This window comes from the organism of the source record quoted next, unplaced genomic scaffold, assembly GCF_019419815.1.
Source record: "Pyrus x bretschneideri cultivar Hongxiangsu unplaced genomic scaffold, Pyrus_bretschneideri_v1 Contig5, whole genome shotgun sequence".
In the NCBI taxonomy this organism is placed as follows: Eukaryota; Viridiplantae; Streptophyta; class Magnoliopsida; order Rosales; family Rosaceae; genus Pyrus; species Pyrus x bretschneideri.
This window is the reverse complement of record NW_025999787.1, coordinates 6,324,953-6,345,644: the sequence shown is the minus strand read 5'-3', so window position 1 is coordinate 6,345,644 and position 20,692 is coordinate 6,324,953. Positions and strand designations below refer to the sequence as shown.

The 20,692-nt window shown below is 39.3% G+C and overlaps 1 protein-coding gene and 1 pseudogene across 1 annotated transcript; one reads left to right on the top strand and one right to left on the bottom strand.

The window, feature by feature from the left end:
• The first annotated feature begins 4 nt into the window (after nt 1-4).
• LOC103948955 lies at nt 5-2,290 on the top strand (annotated as a pseudogene).
• A 1,011-nt stretch (nt 2,291-3,301) lies between these two features.
• LOC103948954 (protein SOSEKI 5) lies at nt 3,302-7,521 on the bottom strand. The gene is made up of 4 exons (XM_009360048.3): nt 6,966-7,521; nt 6,812-6,881; nt 5,857-6,723; nt 3,302-4,145 (listed from the first exon to the last, which is right to left on the bottom strand). Exons 1-4 carry the CDS (start codon nt 7,189-7,191, stop codon nt 3,959-3,961), a joined length of 1,350 nt encoding a protein of 449 aa, XP_009358323.2. The 5' UTR covers nt 7,192-7,521; the 3' UTR covers nt 3,302-3,958.
• Between the last annotated feature and the right edge of the window lie 13,171 nt (nt 7,522-20,692).

Here is a 20,692-nt window from a genome sequence, read left to right as displayed (position 1 = left end):
CTCACCCATTGAGTAAGGTAGTCACCGTTCCTAAATTAACTGACAGAAAAAAAAAACCCTAGTTTTTTAAATTGGAAAGTTGGGTACCACGGGATGGCACTGGAGGCGACGGGGATATTGCTAATATCACTTCTTGTTTTGGGTAGCAATATCACAAAAACATCAAATTTTGCATCCAAAATATAATCTCCGGGAAGAAAACTGATTCTTTTCCTCCGGGTGTGGTTCTTGTGTGGGACGACGACGGTTTCTTTTGCTTCCATCACGCGGATTCTTCTCGCAGGATAGTGGGAAGAAAACTGCTTCTAATGTTTTGTTAATTTAAATTTTTTTATGACAAAATTATCCCTGCTATTTTGTTTCTATTATTTTCAGTTAGTTTTGGATGTTTTTGTGGATGCTTTGGAGGCTGCTGGCGAGTGGCGACGACAATGGCTTCTTCTTCTTTGAAGGTTGGTTATGGCGTCGCCAGCAGACTGAGAGTGAGAGGTATTCGGCCTGTGTCTTGTCTTCTTCTTCAGTACTCTACTCTTTTTGTGTTCCCCAACAGTTACTTGGCTCCGTTTCACTGTCGACCTTGTTATCCAACCAAACCTACAAACACCCATTTGCATCGGCCTGTCAAAGTCACTAATCTTGAGGATGCACTCCATGTGTTCGACGAATTGCTTCAAATGCGTCCTCTGTCGTCCGTTATCCGATTCAATCAAGTCTTGACTCAAGTCGCCAAATTGAAACATTATTCGGCACTAGTCTCCTTCAATAACCGAATGGGTCTGTCGGGAATTCGTCCTGATGTTTATACTCTAAACATTATCATTAATTGCTTTTCTCATTTGAACCAAATGGGGTTTGGTTTGTCTGTCTTGGGAAAATTCTTCAAACTTGGTTTTGAACCTGATGTCACGATCTTCACCACTCTAATCAACGGATTCCTTCTTCAGAATAGAGAGGCTGATGCTGTCGGGATTCTGAATAAAATGACGGAGAGTGGTACTTGTAAGCCCAATGTGGTTACTTTCGGGTTGCAAGCCTATGATAGTTGTCTATAGCACGATCATCGACAGTCTTTGTAAGGACACTACGGTTGTTGATGCGATGAACCTTTTCTCTGAAATGATGAGTAAAGGTATTGACCCCAACGTCATTACCTATACTTCTTTGATTCATGGAGTATGCAAATTATGGGGGTCAACAGAAGCTACGAGATTGTTTAATGAAATGGTGAGCAACGGTGTATTTCCAAATCTGCACACCTTCAATGTCCTGGTAGACACCCTTTGTAAGGAGGGCTTGGTCGGGAAAGCGAGAAGCATTGTCGAAATGATGACTCAAAGAGGTATTGAGCCTGACACAGTTACTTATAATTTTCTCATGGATGGTTATTGCTTGCGAGGGAAAATGGACAAAGCAAAAAAGGTTTTGGAACTGATGCTTAGCAAGGGATCCATTGTTGATGCTTATACTTACATATTGATAAATGGCTATTGTAAGCATAGAAGGATCGATGACGCACTGATGCTTTTTGAGTAAATGTCTAGTAGCAGACTTGTTCTGAATGTCGTTACTTATAGCACTCTCATGGACGGTTTTTGCAAAGTAGGGAGAATACAGGATGCACAAAAGTTATTCACTCAGATGAAAGCTTGTGGGCATCTTCCAGATGTTCCCACTTGTAACATTTTACTGGATGGCCTTTGTAAAAACCAAGAACTCCTAATGGCATTGAAACTTTTTCTAGAGATGGTAGATAAAAAGTTGGATCCAAATATTTGGACTTACAATATTCTCATCCAAGGTTTATGCATAGCTGGAAAAGTTGAATATGCAAGGGATCTCTTCCACAGTTTATCGTCAAGAGGTCTTCAACCTGATACCAGGACGTATAACATAATGATTGGTGGCTTTTGTAACAGAGGGCTAACAAGCGAAGCGAAAAAGTTACTTAAAGAAATGGAAGAGAAAGGCTGTTCTCCAAATGATTATACCTATAACTTAATCATCCGAGGTTTTTTCAATAACAATGAGCCATCAGAAGCGATGGGACTTATTCAACAAATGGTGGGAAAGGGTTCTGCTGCAGACGCTTCAACTGCGGAATTGATATTTGATTAGCTGTCTAAAGATAAAATAGATCCTGCTTTGTTGCCATTGATAGAATGATCGTAATGAAATTAATTTCTATCTTGGAAAGTTGAAACAGAACCTTCTAATGATCGCAGTTAATTTTGAAACTATTGCACATTCAATACCTTAAATGCATTATATATGTTATTAGTTTAATCCATTATTTGATAGAGAAATTTGTATTTTACTATTATGAGATTGTGAATATGTTTGAGTAGCATGGTATTTGGATTGATGTGGTCAGATTAAGTACAATACTGCAACCCGTAAACATTTATATGCTATATTATATAATTTGTATTTCTTCAAGTCACTCACGTTAGTGCATGTGCATAGCGAGAATAAGACTGGTTTTACATTCAAACATGTTCTGAATAGTTTGTTTCTCATCTTGACGGGAGAGAGTAAGGGTATCGCTAGTTTTCTCAGTACCAACTGCTTTGCCGGGGATGAAATTCAGCAAACAACGTTGCCAGAAGAAGATGTCTTGTCTTGGACGCTTATGTGAAGGTACATGTTTTGTGTGTTTAATAATATTGTTAACGTAGTATGTTATGATCCCTTTGCACGAAGTGAAACATGAGTAGCTTTGGGCTCACGAGACACATAACATATATAGTTGATGCCAGTATGATATTTTGCAGAGCATCCATTTCCAAGTTCACGTGGAAATAGAGACTCAGAAAGTTATAATGATTATCAAACAAGATTTTTGTTTTCAGATATTTAAAATAGTGAAAATAAAAATTAAAAACTATAAAAACGAAATATTTATCAAACAAATCTTTAAATAGCCATATATTTCACGTGAGCGACTAAGTAGATATACTCATTTTGTTTATGAAGAAATGTTCTCCTAGTGAACTATCCAATAACTGCAATGTCACTTATCCTAAGATTTAATATCGAGAATTGAAACTAGACCATTAGGAACACAATTATCTATTCTCCACCCTTGATATCAAATCAAAAGTTGGCGACCAAGAATAATTGGTCACTTGGTCACCAACTGACCATCAAAAGAGACTGATTGTGAATTTGTGATACTGTATTAACGAGGTTACAAAATTTGGACAGAGCGATGGTCTCATTGATTTGATTATACGCAATCATATGTTTGTTTCTCTTTTCACGTAATAAACACATAATTGTCACAACCGTTGATACCCATCAATTGGAAATTGTGATGTTATCTCTAATAATGCCATATATAGAAGCACCTCTATTTTTCTGCATCATTCCTACACCCAAACCCTCATTTGTCTACTAAATAAAGTACCACAAGCAAATGCCCCATCTCTAACTTTCTTGGAGGAGGAACCATAAACCATTTACCTCTTCAATCTCCAAAACAGAGCTCACGTAGGTGCTCAAAAACGATGCGTTTTTAATACCTAGGACAGAATTCTTTCTATTTCCCATGTCCCAACGTCAAAAACTCAAAATAATGGCATAGACTTTAGCAAACATTGATCGAAATTTATGAACAAAACTCATTCCCCCACAAACACCAAGACGCAGCTTCAACTCTTCTAGCTTTTGTAAGATTCCCACGCCCCATGCTTTGTTTCCTCGTCGAAGCTTGCGCTCATAGTGCCGTGAAATGCAATGTGCTACCTAAAACGCCGACTGCCGCGTATTTTGCCTATGCTTTTCGTTATCATTCATTCAGCTATTTTTCGAATTTTAGGGTCTCAATGTTGTCCCATGTACTTTACAACTCCCGGTTGTATTAAGTTCAGTTGTTGATGTGCGCGTAACTGATTTTTTATTGTTAATGAGACATGAGCCTAACATGCGTGAGCGGCTGACTATAGCACAATTCCGCAGCTTATTGACGAACTTCAAGTCGTTTGCTCCCTCCTACATGGCTATTTCTACTATTACTACCACCACCATCACTACTAGAGGCGATATGGTTGATCTCTTTCTTGGTGGGTATTCCTCTGGGTTTCCTGGGAATGCATTTTGCTCTCACTCCATCTTTCTCTGTTTGCTCCAACTGCAACTGCGCACTCCTGCAAATCCATGCATGTTTTAAATCAATTAATCAATAAATTTGCCAAGAAACATTTTCTAATCAATAAGATTAAGGAAAGAAATCAACTGTGCACCCTCACATTAAACAAATTATAATTGGACTCTCTAGTAGGTATGAATGGAGAAGGTCTTGGGTGAGGCCATCGTTGATGGGTCTCTTTATTTTGTTGTGTGTGGTCCTATGGCCACCTGGTCCAGTCTCGGGACCAAAGAATTTCTCATATAAAAGAGATGTTCACAGAAGTTCTGAAAGAAGTGTGGTTTCATACCCTATAAAAATACTTGAAGAATTCACGGATTCAAAATCCACTTTTGTCTGCTTTGAACATTTACTGAATTATATACTAAAACTGCAATTGTAATGTGCTAAGATCAACTGCGCGGCCCCACAATTTTCTAGACAAGCTTAAATAAGGACAAAAAATTGAGAATAACTTGTATAGCACAGGTTCATTGTCACAATGATATCCTGTCAATAACGTAAAAACATGTGAAAAAATAATATATTCTTATATTATTGAGACGGAACGTCATATACCGTCGTACCTGGTCCATACAAATCTTCCTCCCCAAAAAACCTACTATACTTTGAGCATATCCAGTGAACCGGAGTTGAATGTTCGGCCAAGGGTTCATTAACCAAGTATCTAACACCTAAAAATTCAGCATATACTGTGCTTTGTTGCAAAACTACAAAAACCCTAAAAATTAAAGATAGCATTCTACAGAAAAGTGAGTAAGGCAGGAAGCTGGCCATGTTTCAAATTAGCCGTACGAATATTTCATTCGAAAAACGAAAGCAAACCAAACGGGCTATCAGAGAATCAAAAAGTTTCTAACTAGAATCCCGAGAAAGGCAGGGAAAGAGGATAATCCTACATTTTAAAGGTGAAACTTCAAATCAACATTTGTACTACATTACCTATTACTGCAGATGCTTCTAAGTTAAAATGCGTGCCTACTTTTACCAAAACCTACATACGTGACTAAAATGAAATTAAAGGAACGAATTAGGACTTAATTAAAATCTTCATATTCGACTCAAATCCTATGTTAATCGGATTTGAATCGACAAGTTAAATCTGAATAAAATTTGAATCTGTTAATCTGATTATAAGTAGATTCGAATCCAGACTGATTTGATCTGATACGACCCTTTTACCGGTCTAGTTTCAGTATAATAACAAGCATACAAGTCTACTGACTATATAGTTTGCATTTAGGAAGAAAGTTGTCCATGCAATAATTTAGAAGTGACGATTATTAGTGTGTCAACAATAATTAACTAGATGCCATTCATATAGATTATCAGTAGGTGAATCTAATTAATTACACACATAACAAACAGAAAGTTTGAAATGCAAAAAAAGTTATTGTACCACCCTAAACACTAAAAATGCTTCCATAATGTTGACATAGTGTTCCAAAAATACGGCACTAAGTAATTACGATTATTTAGAGTGTTAATAACGATTCCACTATCTTAAATAGACTGATTTTTCAGCGTTCCAAACATACGACCTCTACATCAATGTCATCGTATAAGTGGTTTGAAATTTTTTTCGAGCATCCAACTACTATAATGACACTTGTTTATGAAATTGTGTTTTCAGCACATTGAAAAATTTATCTACAAATGGAATCGGAATAAACCAAGCACACAAAGTTAAATGAACAAAGCATACGTACCGATCTGCATTGTAAGAAGACGACCTCTTCAAAGACGGAACCGCCTCTTTGTTGGTCTCAATTAAGCTCCCGCTAAAATACTCCTTATCTTCCATCTTTACCCTCGCTAGTTTCGAAATTACCGTCTCCGTCCCAGCATGATTTTCGGCTACGCCACGACGCAGCCTAGGCTTGTAATGCCCAACCAGCGAGAGCCCCTGCTCCCTCACCGCCGTGGACCCGCAGTCTCTGAACGAGGTCGAGCCGCACGATATCAACTGCATCAGGACCGTCGACGCTTTTAACTTGCCAGTTGGACAGACCTCAGCCGTCCGGTTCACAGCCTCCTCGCTCACCCCGTCCGCGCAGAGCACCAGCCGTCCATCCGCCTTCATCAGTGACTCGAGAGTTTCGGGGCTCGAATAGGACGGCGGAGGCGAAATCTCGTCCCGGCTCAGCTCCGTACCGTGGCTCAGAATCTGAATCTCCTCCCGTTTACTTTGACCTTGACCTTGACCTTTCTCGTCGTGCTCCTCTCGAACGCGTCGTCGGTGCCGTTTGTCATCGGTCTGAGTCGACGCGTCGGCGGCGGCTTTACCTGTGGACTCGCCGACCGACTCGGTCTTGTACACTTTGTACTCGTTCAAGTCGATCGAGCTCCACGATTGGTTTCGCCGGCGCGAAATCACAGGAGAGTCGAAATCGTCGCCGGATTTCAGCGCCTCCGGCGGCGGTCTCAGGGACCTCGACGACGCAGTCTCGAGAGCCAGATGGTTCAGCGGCGGGTCAAGAAGCTCCGACCCCTTGAGCACGTACTCGTGACCGTGCGACGGGTATATCAAGTCGTTCTCCGTCAAATCATGCCAAACGAAGCCTGTTCTGTAGCTCCTGCAATTTCAATTCCAATGAAGTCAGAAGATCAGACGGTTGAAGAAATCAGCAACTAGATCAGACGGTTTGAGAAGCTAGCTCGCACCGTTTGGAAGACCAGGAGTACATCAAGGCCATGCCTTTGCCACGTAGCAAGTTTAACCGGTTGATAACATCTGAGGAAAGAAACGCACAAACTAAATTCATCTGATTTGGGCCTGTTTGGTTGCCGAGAAAGTGGAGAGAAAATAAATTCTTACCTCTGAGAAAGAGGCCACGGGGAGAGGAGAGAGGTACTTCCATGAAGTGAGGGTGCTCGAGCTGGCCGTTCATGGAGAGATAGTAAACGACAGGGACTTTTCTGGGAGTGAAAGGGAGACTGGGACCGGTCTGGGCAGGACTAATCCGGTCCGGGCTGGTTTCCGAGTCCCGCCATTTACTGGGGATTTGGAGGTGGGAGAGTCTGCCACTGGAAGTGACAGCCATGGCTGATGGCTCAGTAGAAACGAAGAGTTTGGAGTCAGAGAAGAGCTGTTTGGTTACCGAGAAAATTGTGTGGGGTGGGGGGAGAAAAAGTGCGGGAAAATGGCAGGTGGGAGAAAATTTAGGAGAGGAAGGAAATGGGAGGGAAGAATTTTTATATACCGAGGAATTGGGGGAGGTGTAAATAAGGAAATTGGAGATTTTGGAGGTACATATTATTCAAAATGGGGATGCGGCAGACAAACGCTACCAAACAAATGAGGGCCGTTTCAGGCTTCCGAACCTTTGCAACGCCAATCCGGATACTCGTCGGATCCTTATTAAAAGCATCCGGAAAGGATTTTGTTAGTGGCAATACCTACACTTTCACCGTAAATTCTTATTTTTTAGTTCTTCACAAACAAATCATATTATATCTAGCCTAATGCGAGATTTAGCTCACCTTTTCTCTTTTTTCTTAACGTGGATAATATCATTTTTTTTAAAAAAAAAATTATTCACAAACAAAAAAAATTTCCTTTTAAGTTTTTCGATCAAAGGGTAATAATATCAATGATATTAAATTATTAATCACCTCAAGCCTTAATTTGTGCTTAGATATCTTGATTGATCACTTTTTATATAATTAGATCAATTATTAGATTTTCTTGTGGCTCTGAGATATTTTTACCACTTTTCTTGTGGCTCTGAGATATTTTTAGGGAGTTTTAACGAAACATTTCTGATACTGTTTACTTTTAATGAAAATGAAATTTTTACTATAAAAAGTCACTCTTAGTACTTTTCACTTACAACACTTTTTTGTCTTTTTGATTAAAACTCAAAGTTTTCAAGCATTTTTCATTAGTTTTTCTATATTTTTACTACTTTTTTTAATGTGTATTTGGTGGTAACCGGCAATTGAAATCATAATTCAAATCTAATTAGTTTTAAACTAAAAACTCAGAGTAGGACACTTAATTTAGGTACTTCGATGTTAATTTTTTTTTTAACAAGCGATATTATTTACATTAAAGGAAATGAGGTGGGATTATCCTCACAATGGGCTAGTAATAATTTGGTTCAAATTCATCTTTGACGAGAATCGAACCTAAGACCTCTTACTTATAAGTAAAGAGGAATACCACTAGACCGTAGTATTAAATGACATACTTTGATGTTATTTGAAGAAAATGATAACGACTTCCTCAATTTGCTTTGCTGAATGTAGGCGTATATGATTTGTTTGAGGTACTCCTAAATTCATCCATGACGCTCTTAAAGAGAATGTTATCGGTTGAGAGTTAGGTTTTATAACCATACTATTCATCTAATCATATTGATTAGTAAATTTTTTATTTTCATCACATTGTCAAAGTTGGAGGACTAAAATTAGTACCTCATATCACGTTGCATTGCATACTATTCACTCACCGAGTGTATCATCAACTCATCATAGAATTGACAAATCCTAATAATTTCAAGGATCAATGATGGACCAACTTTATCCAGATGCAATCCCCCCCCCCCCCCCCAAGAAATTTTTCTTGAGTAAAAATCTACTGCAATTAGACATATTTTTTTTTTTTATATAAATAGACTAGTTGATGATTTCGTCACGATAGTCTACTCTTCTAAAAATCAAGAGAACTTATAGAGACATTTCAACCTCCATCTGACTATCATCGTGTGATTCACCAACCTTAAAAATCAAACCTAAAATATATTGTATAAAATACGGACTTAAAATTCGTCTCCAACCATTGAATCATCTATTACCAAACAAAAAACTTTCTCACAAAATTCAAACCTACTAGATAGGTTGCCTTGTTTGTTTAATTGTCGTTTGTTACTTTGGTTTTGCACCACCTAACTTTGACTACAAACCGTAACTGCGTTTTCAACGCCCTTTCCGCAAGTTTGAAAACTATCTTGAAAACAAGTGGATGCTGACGTGGCCTCATCTCCTTAACCCAATTCGTTGACTAATAATTCCAATTTCAAAATAATTTCTTAAATCCCATCACATCACATAAGGTGGCACATACCCATAAATCATGGAGCATTGATAGATTGGACAGCCCTGATTTGAGTTTTCAGGGCACGTGGACGTACCAGATCAAAAGAGACTAAATCAGAAATCGTACAGACGATATGGGAGATATGCAGTGAAATCTTTAGATGGGCTGTTCTGTCATCCTCCTTGCTTGGTCTTCTCAGGTAGGTAGACGTCGTGATACTGGTGTACGTTTGAATAGGGTTGGGCACGGGTCAGGCCCAAATTTGAAGGAATCGGCTCCAATCCGTTTTAAAATATAACAGGCCGGGCTGGATCAGGTAGAGAGCTTTAGAGTTTTAGAATCAAATCTAACAATCCATTTCAAATGGGCCAGTTCAAGGCAGGTCCACGATTCCTATTTCATTTTTTTTTTCATCAACACAGAAGGGGATGACATCATTCAAGTTGTCTTCCTCAGTTGTCGAGCAACCGCTTCCCTGTTTCTTCCACAACAACCCAGATGCAGCTTGGACCATTCAAGCCGTCAGGGAGAGAGGAGAAGACGAAAAAATCAGAACCATAAAAAAAAAAAAAAACCCAGCCAACACAAAATTAGAACCATAAAAATAAAAAAAATAAAAAAATAAAAAACCCAAAAAAGATGAGTCAAGGAGAGAGAAGAAAAAGAGTCAAGGAGAAGGAGAGTGGCTTGCTCCATAAGAAACCCATCAGCACAACGCTGAAGGACTAGTCGGGGGCCATGAGAGTCTATTCTAGTCCTGGATCGTGGCGATAAGGTAGTTGATCGAGTCAAGAATGCCACATAATCAGTCACCTTAGACCAGATTGGGTGGTCAACAGCCGAGGTCTGACGGTTCAAGGAACTTTAGCGAAAGCTCAAGGAAGGCGCAATCGTGGTGGTCGGGACGGCAGTGATGGTTTGGGTGACTTCTGTGACTGTGATGTCATTGAGGAGGAGAATAGTGGTGATTGTTGATGGTGGTTGCAATTAGCCAGAAAGAAGGTGATGGATGGCTGTTGTTGAGAACTCAACGCAAGCTCGAGTGTGAATGAATGGGAAAAAGGAGATTGATGAAAGTCTCTGAGATAAGGAGGAAAAAACGCTGCAGAGTTTTGGATTTAATTAAATCATATTAACCTAATCCATTATCCCATGCTACAAACAAGTTAAGTTGGGGGACCGTTCTTTCTTATTTTTGGACCTGATAGGAGCATATTCATGCGACTTAAATGGCTTGTCCTCGTGCATTTACGTTATGTTTCTTTAGTTATTTTAGTCCTTTATGCTTCTTTTGTGTGTTTTCAGGTTCTAAGGGCAAAGTATGCAAAATGGTGCATTTTGGTGCATTTTGGAGTAGTTTGGGGCGTTAAATGGATTGTATATACTTGAAGCCAAGTAGATGGACGAAATTGAAGACCAAAGGAGGCCCTTTGTACCAGAAATTCACACCAACACATCCCATTTCAGATTGCATTCCAATCATTCCAGCCAAGCCATATGCACTCCCTTTAATTTATTCAACCTAGCTGTCAAAGCACATGCACATTCACCCTAATCATTCACATACACAATCTGCCATCACACACATTCATTCCACATGCATTCCCTTCACAAATCAGCCACATGCACTTTGCCTTTCATCATTGCACCATAAATCAGCCACATGCACCCATAATCATTCAACCAACTTTGCACATGCATTCATCATCATAACCTAGCTGTCATTACCCTTTAATCACATGCATAAATCAGCCACATGCATCTCCCATCACCATTTCAGATTTCCACCAAGTTCCTAGCTGTCATATTCCCTCCTTTTCACCTATAAATAAGCATCCATTGCAGCCACAATTCATTCATTCCCATTCATACACAATTCATTCACCATTCACGCCAGAAATTCATCCCCTCTCTATAACACATCCATACTTCACCATTCTTCATATTTTCTGCCCAAAAAGAAGCCTTGAGGTCCCCTACATCCATCCCTATCCTAAACACATCATTCTACACCATCCATAACTCCCCATCCCTCCAAACCTATCCTTAGACCTTGTGCTACAACGAAGAGGAGGAGAAGAGTGCCTAAACGTTCATACAATTCAAGTTTGAGTTGTTGGAATGTTTAGGTGTTTCTTTGATTTCAATGTTTAATTTCAATACCCTTTGTTTTGTACGAATGAGGAATGGAAGAGAAGAGGGCCTAAACGTTCATACAATTCAAGTTTGAGTTGTTGGAATGTTTAGGCGTTTCTTTGATTCTCTTTGTTTTGTATCATGAGGAACTAAAACCCCCCTGGTTAGGGGGGGATTCGAAATATATGTTTATGCTTGCATTTTGATTTGATTACTTCTAATTGCGTTTCATAAGTTGTGGATTCAATTCGTTTAACCGTTTGATTGATAACTTATTTATGTATGTTTATTGAGAGTGCACACTTAATTTTCATGCATGAATATGACGCTAGAATATAAGTAAGTTTCACCTAATAGTTACGAACTTATATTCACAAGTAGTGGAGGTTGCTTATAAACAATCGCGTTAAACATATTCTTGGCATAAGTTTCATGCAATCATAGTAACGAATGCCTCGTCAACACTTATAGTTTTCATGTTGCTTAATGATTCTTGCTTGTATCTCTATTATGCAATTCATGTAGGGAACTTGTGAGGAATGCTTTGGGTTGTCGTATGCAATCATCCAATTCATTAACTTAAGGAAAACTTGACGGTTAATTTAAGCGGACCTAATTAACCCGGGGTGATGAGTTTCATAATTTATTGAAATGCAATTGGAAATCTTTTTATTATGCAAGTGTAACATGTGTGGAGATGAACCCCTTAGCTAGTCATCCCATCCATTCAAATCCATCACATTCATATTTACATTCTGTTTTTAATTAGAATCTGTGCAATTAGTTTAATTTCGTCCAAAACTCAATCCCCCCTTACTTTAATGTCCAAATTAGTTAGAAATCAATTTAGTTTGTGTTTTTAAGAGTCTTGAGTCAAGTTACAACTTAATTTCGTCCAAATTTGGGTTTAAGGTCAGAAACTGCCTAGTTAGTGTTTTTAGGCAGTTTTGAGTCTTTTGAACTTGTTTTGAGTCCTTTGAGTCTTTGTATTGTTCAAATTAGTTAGAAAGTGTTTTGGTTTGTGTTTATAAGTGTTTTGATTCAATTTGTTACCCAAATTCGTCCAAAGTACTCAAAGTGCTCAAAACTGCCCAGAAAGTGTTTTTAAGGCAGTTTTGAGTGTTTTGGTGCTGTTTTGAGTCTTTTGGTTTGTTTTGGTGTTTTAAAGTTTAGTTTTGCATTCTTTGAGTCTAGTATAGTGTTTTATATTGTGTTTTTACGTTTTTGAGTCAAATCCAAGTGATTAACAATCCCTCCTAATCCCCGGTCCAGAACGATCCCTACTTACGTACTTACTACAATTGATAAAAAGAGGGTTTAATTTGTGTGCGTATAATTCTCGCATCAGGACCCGCCTCGACTCTCGGTTCCAGGACCCCCCACCTTTACATTTGAAAGTAGGGAAATCGTGTGCGCTCCAGCCTCTCCAAAGACAAATTAAACTCGGGATCCGTTTTATTTTGTGGGTCAAAATTGTGGGTTTAGATAACGATTAAAACGAGTAGTTTAAGTCCAAGTTATCAACGAAGTCTATTTGATAATAATTTCGTTTTTAATGTTTAGTTTAATTTTTATTTTTTTATAATTGACCGAAATCTTCTTTTGTAAAGATGAGAATGCAAACTCCACTGATGTGATTCTTAAATCCCTTATTACAAAATCACGAGAAGATTTAACCTTTTCAAACATGTTCTGCAACTCAGTATAGGCTAGAGAACCAAAGAAATGTGTAACAAATCCTGAACATTAGCCATCTCAGACGTGTTGATATCAATGGTGACTCATTGCTTTGATGAATCATTTATTTGGAGATTAGATGCAAGACAGGCTCTGGTCACTCAAGTTCCGAGTTCTGCCCTGCAAAATATTTATTGAAAGATTACTTGGAATCTCTTAGATGATGTGTTCCATTGCGATGCTTCATATAGCAAGCGTATTAAAAGATGAAAAACTGCAAACTGGGAGAAGAAGCAGCAGCTTTAGGAGAGGAGAAAATCGAAATAGTTCATATAAAAGAGCCCCTCACTAAGGAAGAAAACAATTCTCTGGGCCATACAAAGCTTCCCTATTTTCTCCTCAATTAAAGGCCCAGGTCCAACAATGTATCTTGGATCGAAGCCCAATCCATTTAAAATATCATTTTCCCCACTCCTAGTCTATCACACGGTCAGAGACTCAGACAGGGACACCATCTTTGAGAAGTGCATGCAGTTGCAAAGGCCTTTTACATGCTCTTGTGGAAACAGCAGCTTTGTACCAACCTAATGATGCTCACACCACAATCATCTAAAAACAAATTAAAAGATGCCTTCCTTTTCTTTTAGACTTCAATTAAAAGATGCCTTATAGATCAGACCCTTTAAGAGAAGGCATTCTCTTTTCTTGTTTCTTTTTTTCAAAAAATTGGGATTAGTTGGGGGATCCATTTGATATCGAACTTCAACGATTCAAACCGTCTATAATGATAGTCTCGGTTCATAGATAACCTTGCAAAAATTCAATTTAATCCGAAATCATTTGCCCATATAATTGTCACAACAAAATTTCGATGTTTCTTAGAACATAGTGTTCGTCAATTTCTTTGAACTTAATTAGATGCCTCAAATACATCTGATTTGGCTAATATTTTGCAATGATGAGCTATAGGGCATAACTTACAAAATAAACAGTTCGGTTCGTTGAAATTAAACGAGGTGTGAGCCACACAACTAATTCCTATGTTAATATATAGGGGCTAATTTGAGATATGTTGGGGAACAGAGTGTGAGCCTAGTTGATAATAATGTGGAAGTGGTTGGGCCTCCTTACCGAGCCCAGGGAAGTGGGGTTATTCTACAGGAAATTGGTGCTAAGCCCAGTAACCCTATGAGGTGCTCCACCTCTAAGCAACTACTAAAGAACTTATTTGAAAAGTTGGGCGTAAAGAAAATAAGTGGGAAGAAGGTGATCTTTGGACCTTATCCCCGGCTTAAAAAATTAAAAAAAGGGAGTAATAGTGCAGGAAGTAATGGAGGGAAGAGAAGCCGATTTGCTGATTCGTTTCTGAAGAAGTTGTGGTCTAATGGGGAGATGAGGTTATTGGCTGAGGGCAATCTCCAAGAGGTCCCGATCATAGAGGACGACAATCTATGGGCGTATATGGATAGTATAACAATAGTGGATAATGAGGAATTTTTAGAGCGAAGCGTGGGAAATAAGTCCCGGGGCAGTGGCAACTGGCCTGAAAATTGAAATAGCCGCAAAGTCGGCATGAGCTACCTCATCTGGAACTGCCGTGGTCTAGGGTCGGACACGGTGGTTCGAGCTCTACATGGGCTCATTAAAAAGTACATACCCTCTGCCATTTTTCTATCGGAAACTAAGATGAAAAGTCATAGATTAGTTGGGGTTAGAAGAAGAATGGGGTACGATTACGGGGCTAAAGTTCCTCTTATTGGGGCGGCGAGAAGATTATGCCTTTAGTGGAATGATCCAATAGAAGTCTAAGTGTTATTCTCCTAAAAAAATATAATGCATACGAGGATTAGAGAGAGATGTAATAGTGTATGGTGCTTGGCTACATGAGCGTACAGAAATCCTTATCGAGCGGAAAATCGAGAGTTCTGGATTTGGCTCTCTCAAGTTCTTAGCCCTTGCATTGACCTGTGGTTTTGTGGTGGGGATTTCAATGAGTTTTTGTGGGATCATGAAAAGTTGGGAGGAAGAGAGAATCCTCATTCTTGTCCATGCTATCTTAAGAAGTTCATGACGAAGATGGAACTTTTTAACTTGGAGTTCAGTGGGCCAAGATTCACTTGGCGCGGGACCTGAAATAACTGTCTCGTTCAGGAACGGTTGGATAAAGGTTTCGTGAACGGGAGCTGGCAAGAGAGGTGGCCAAATACCACAGTTATCCATAGATCGGTGCGAGTCTCTGATCATTGCTCTGTGATTATTAATTACGACCTGAGACCTGCAAAGGGAAAAAAGAATTTTTGATTTGAAGCAGAGAAATTATAGAAAAATGTTGGAGTATCCAATGTGGGAAGGGGGGGTTCATTAATGAAATGGCAGCGGAAGATAGATGCGTGCAAAGGTAACTTAGAGAATTGGAGTAGGAAAAGATTCAAGGAAGGTAGGATAAAGATAGAAGACATGATAAATAAGTTGGACTGTTTGCAAGAGAACTGGGAGAAACACTATGAGCTGATTTCAGAACTAACGGAGCTGATTGATAAGCTGGATAAGAAGGAGGAAAAATAATGGAAACATAGGGCGAGGATAAAGTGGCTGCAGAATGAGGATTTGAATACCAAATTCTTTCACCAGATGGTTATTCAACGTCGTAGGTTTAATTAGATTGGTAAGTTGCGTGACAGTCAAGAGGAGTGGACGAAGAGCCCGGATAACATTCGGTATGTAGTTCATAACCATTTCTCTTCACTGTTTACCTTGTGTGAGCATCGAGATTGGGGCTCATTACTTGATTATCTTGTCCCAACCATTATGGAGGAAATGAATTCCCATTTGTCAAAATCCATTGAGATGAAGGAGATTCGTGAGGCGGTTTTTCAGATAGGGGGTTCCAATGCCCTTGGACTCGACATATTTCATGGTGTATTTTTCCACTCTTATTGGGAGATCATTGCGAAGGATATAAAAGGTTTTGTCCAGGAATTTGCGAGTGGCATGGTGCGTTATCAAAACCTCAATTCCACCTATATCGTACTCATTCCAAATATCCCAAGCCTGGAGTCAATGGGCAGTTTTGTCCTATCAGCCTATGCAACTTCTCATACAAAGTCTTTTTGAAGATTCTGGTGAATCGATTGAAACCTTGGCTACCAAATATTATTTCCCTGACACAATGCTTTTGTGGGTGGTAGACAAATCCAAGATAACATCGTCATAGGTCACGAGGCTTTCTACTTCCTAAAGCTAAGAAAAGTGAAAAAGAAATGTGAATTTTCCATGAAGAGTGATATGAATAAAGCCTACAATCGCATTGAGTGGGATCTTTTGAAGGCGGTAATGGTTCGAATGAGATTTATTCCATGGTGGATAAATATGGTGATGTGATGTGTTACTACAGTTGAATTTTCAGTTCTAAGCATGGTTAGCCAGGAAGGAAGTTCAAACCATCATGGGGTTTAAGACAAGAGGACCCCTTATCGCCTTATTTATTCATTCTGGTTAGTGAGGTGCTTGCTAGACTATTGAGTGAGGTAATTGATCAGGGTTTTTTTAGGGGATTACACTCAGTGTTACTAGGCCTCATCTCTCTCATCTTTTATTCGTTGATGATACGTTGATCTTCCTCCAAGCCACGGCTCAAAACTGCCATAATATTGTCTAACTTCTTCATGCTTATTGCAGTGCGTCGGGGCAAGATTAGCACTAAAAAATCCTCAGTTTTCTTCACTGCAAATACCCCATATTCTGTTCGCCATGAGCTGTGCACAATTCTCGATATGTCGTAGGTCGAAGATCCAGGGCTATATTTGGGTATACCTACTGTTTGTGGAGGATCTAAAAATGATATTTTTGCTGACATCAAAGAACGGGTATTGGCTAAAATATAGGGGTGGAAACAATCATTTCTATCTTAAGTTGGTCAGGAAGTGCTGATTAAAACTGGTAATCCAAGCTATTCCAACCTATCCAATGAATTTGTTTTGATTCCCGGACACACTTTGTCGAGAAATTGATTCGGCTGTTGCTCGGTTCTGGTGGGGCTAAAAGGAAGGGGAACAGAAAATTCATTGGGTGAATTAAGAGACTTTAGGGACGGCAAAAAATAAGGGTGGGATGGGGTTTCGGAATCTCAGTGAATTTAACTTGGCTCTTTTGGAAAAGTAGTGTTGGCGTCTAATTAACGAACCCAACTCCTTTTGGGTTTAAGTCCTCAAAGGGCGGTATTTCCCTAACTGCTCATTCATGGAGGCAAAGCGTGGGAGCAGGGCCTCTTGGGCTTGGTAGAGTCTTTTGGGGGGAAGAGAGGTGATTGTTGCGGGCTTACATTGGCAAATTATAGGTGAAGGTCATACTTTGTTGTGGAAAGATCGCTGGATTCCGTCCTTGAGTCGGGGACACCCAACCCTTCTCCACAATGCAACCCTTGATTCTAACCAATTGGTTTCCTATATAATTTGCCCGGTATCCTAATATTGGTAGATTAATGATATTAGAAAAGACATTTTGATAGGTGACCAAGATGCAATCTTTGACATTGCTATTGGTGATGGGGAGAAGCATGATAGGCTTATCTGGCTGGCGGATCGAATGGGCAAGTATACAGTAAAATTAGGATACCACTGGGTTCATAATCACGCACATCACAGCCGGTCCAATCAGCCATCTTCGTCAATGTCTATCAATACCTCTGTGTGGAAAGCTATATAGAGGTTGGATGTCCCGCCGAAGATTAAAAATTTCCTTTGGAGGGTCCTCAGTAATGTTGTTGCCACCAAACTTGAATTATTTTGAAAACGCTGTTGCTCTTCTCCGTCATGCCCTTTCTACAATCTCCAAGAAGAATCGATTAAAAATTTGATGTTCTATGCCCATGGGTGGAAGGTGTTTGGTTTGGTGGTCTGTTAGGTTACCGTGTTCAGCAACACTTCATAACTACAATCCATGCTTGGTTAGAGCAATTGCTAAATGGGGCCGTTAGAAGTATTGATGGTCGAATGCAGTTCTTGGTCCAAGTTACGTTCACATGCTAAAATATTTGGAAGTCTTGGTGCAATGCTATTTTTAATCATAAGCTTCCATCTCCTCACCAAACCTTACACGCTACCTCTTGTGTTATTGCCTCTTTCCTGAGTGTGCAAGCTCTGTGCCCTGGGGGGAACCGTGATGTTAATACTAATCATGCTATTGATGTGACATGGTCCCCTCTACCTAGTGACACGATAAAGATAAACATAGATGCGAGTTGGAAGACAAATGGTATTCAGGGGTATATTGGAGTGATGGTGTAGGACTCTAATTCTAGGTGTCTGGCTGTTTGGAGAAGGGCAATCAGGGCGATAAGTTGTGTAACGGCTGAAGCTCTTGGATTGCTGGAGGGGTGCCTCTTAGCCTAACAACAAGGAATCATGAAGGTGATTGTGGAATCGAACTCGAAGGAGGTAATATCATGGTTGAATGAGTGTATCGAGAACGACTGCTGGGATGCTTTCCCTTCTCTATGCAAGATCCGGCAGTTAGGGGAATCCTTCCATGCATGTGCCTGGTTTTGGGTCCCAAGATCGACAAATGAAGCGGCAGATTACGAGGTGTCACACTGTGGCGTGGAGATGCACGACTTGGTATGGGTCGATCGGCCCCCATCTTCGCTCATGAGAATTCTGAACAAGGACGGTCTCCCTCGTCCGCATAGTTAGTTTTTTGGGGGTTGTAAGAGGTTGTTATTGTCTATGTCAATGCCTTTCCTACTCCCCTTACTTCATTTTATGCTTCATCTTTGTTTGCCCTAAATGGCTTTCTTTGTTCTCCTGGCTTCGGCCTTGGTTATGAAATGTTACCAGTTCTCAAAAACAAAAAAAAAACAAAAAAACAAAAATATAGGGGCTAATCATGTAGCTACTGCACGCGCGTCGTCCATAATATCTGGAGATTTGGCACCTATGTAATGTTAATTGCTTGATGGACTGTTGCATGAGGATTATCTCATCACTTATTTATCTTACTGCAAGTTTGCAAATATATGCACTTTGGTTTATCGTTAATTTTATGCTCCCTCACTGCCAAACAGTGTTGGAGAGTACTTTGCTCAAGAGATTATTAAGATGTGTGGTAGGTACTAAGAATGCATGATCTATCATATTTTCTAGATTAATCACTGCACTAACTAATGACATGTTTACTTGTTGGAAATTAGAGAATTAAGGAATCATATAACTTTGGGGGAAGGAATGAGAAATAAATCAACTACTTTTTCTCTATAGTGTTGGAAATACTCAATTAACTTCCTAAGAATCATGACAACTCGCCATAAAAAAAGTTAACTAATATTCATAGGGTGATATTATCCATGCCCCTTGATACCTTACACACACATCTCTCAACTTTTAGTGGTCGGATCAAATTAATTAAAAAGAATCAAAAGACATAAATTAACAAGAGGTGATAGCATTCATATTCCCAAACTAATTCAAGTTCCACTTGTTTTTTAATTGGGTAAAGTACAAAAAACTACCTCAACTATTGGGGTCACGACATTTTCATACCTCATCTTTTAAAATTGACAATGTCATATCGCATCTTACGAATTTGTGACAATGTCATACCTCCGTCAATTTTTCTGTTAAGTGCTGACGTGGCTTGATTTGGGACCTACTTTCTATTAAAAAATTATTAAAAACTAAAAAATAATTATTTAATATTTTTTAAATATTAAAATAATAATAAAAAGCAGAAGAGAAAAAAAAAAAAAAAACCCCCTCATTTCGTCCCTCCCCTCCCCCCTCCTCCCTCCTCCCTCCTCTCTCCTCTCCCCATCTTCATCTTCTTCCCCCACCTGCAAATCCTAACAAAAAAAAAAAAAAAAAAAAAATCCAATTTGTCTTCCCCCCACACCCCCACTCAATTTCCCCACACCCACTCTTCTCCCTCCTGCAACCCAGAAAAAAAATAAAAATAAAAAACCCCAGATCCCATCGGCGGGAAGATGGGTGAGCAGAGAAGGTGGAGGATGGGTGCGAAAGAGGATGTGGAGAATGGATGAAAGTGGTGGATTTGGGGTTTGATAGGTTTTCAAAAAAAAAAATTTCCCTTTTTTTTTCCTCTTCTTCTTCTTCTTCTTCTTCCGCAGGGGAGTTGATGGTTTAAAACAAAAAAAATAAAAAAATAAAAAATTTCCTTCCTCCTTTTTTTCCTCTTCTTTTTCTTCTTCCTCCTTCTCCTTCTCCTTCTCCTTCTTCTTCTTCCGTAGGGGGGTGTTGATGGGTTTTCAAATTTTTTTTTTTATTTTTTCTTCCTCTCCTCCTTTTCTTCCTCTTCTTCGTCTTCCTCCTTCTCCTTTTCCCTTCTTCTTCTTCCACGCCGACAGGGGGGATTTTTTTTTTCCTTCCTCCTTTTTTTCCTCTTCTTCTTCTTCCTCCTCCTCCTCGTCCTCCTTCTCCTTCTTGTTCTTCCGCAAGGGGTTGTTGGGTTTTCAAAATTTTTTTATTTTTTTTATTTTTTTGGGTTTGCAGGTGGGGGGAAGAAAATGAAGATGGGGAGAAGAGAGAAGAGGGGGAGGGGGAGGGGAGGGACGAACTGATGGTTTTTTTTTTTCTCTGCTTTTTATTATTATTTTAATATTTAAAAAATATTAAATAATTGTTTTTTAGTTTTTAATAATTTTTTAATAGAAAGAATGTACCGAATCAAGCCACATCAGT

What these genes read in the sequence shown, in the direction of transcription:
- LOC103948954 (XM_009360048.3), bottom strand. Translation starts at nt 7,191, where the DNA reads ATGGCTGTCACTTCCAGTGGCAGACTCTCCCACCTCCAAATCCCCAGT. An exon ending in CCGTGGCCTCTTTCTCAGAG is followed by an intron (nt 6,882 to 6,965) that starts GTAAGAATTTAT and finishes TTCTTTCCTCAG; the next exon opens with ATGTTATCAACCGGTTAAAC. An exon ending in TCTTCTTACAATGCAGATCG is followed by an intron (nt 4,146 to 5,856) that starts GTACGTATGCTT and finishes ATGGATTTGCAG; the next exon opens with GAGTGCGCAGTTGCAGTTGG.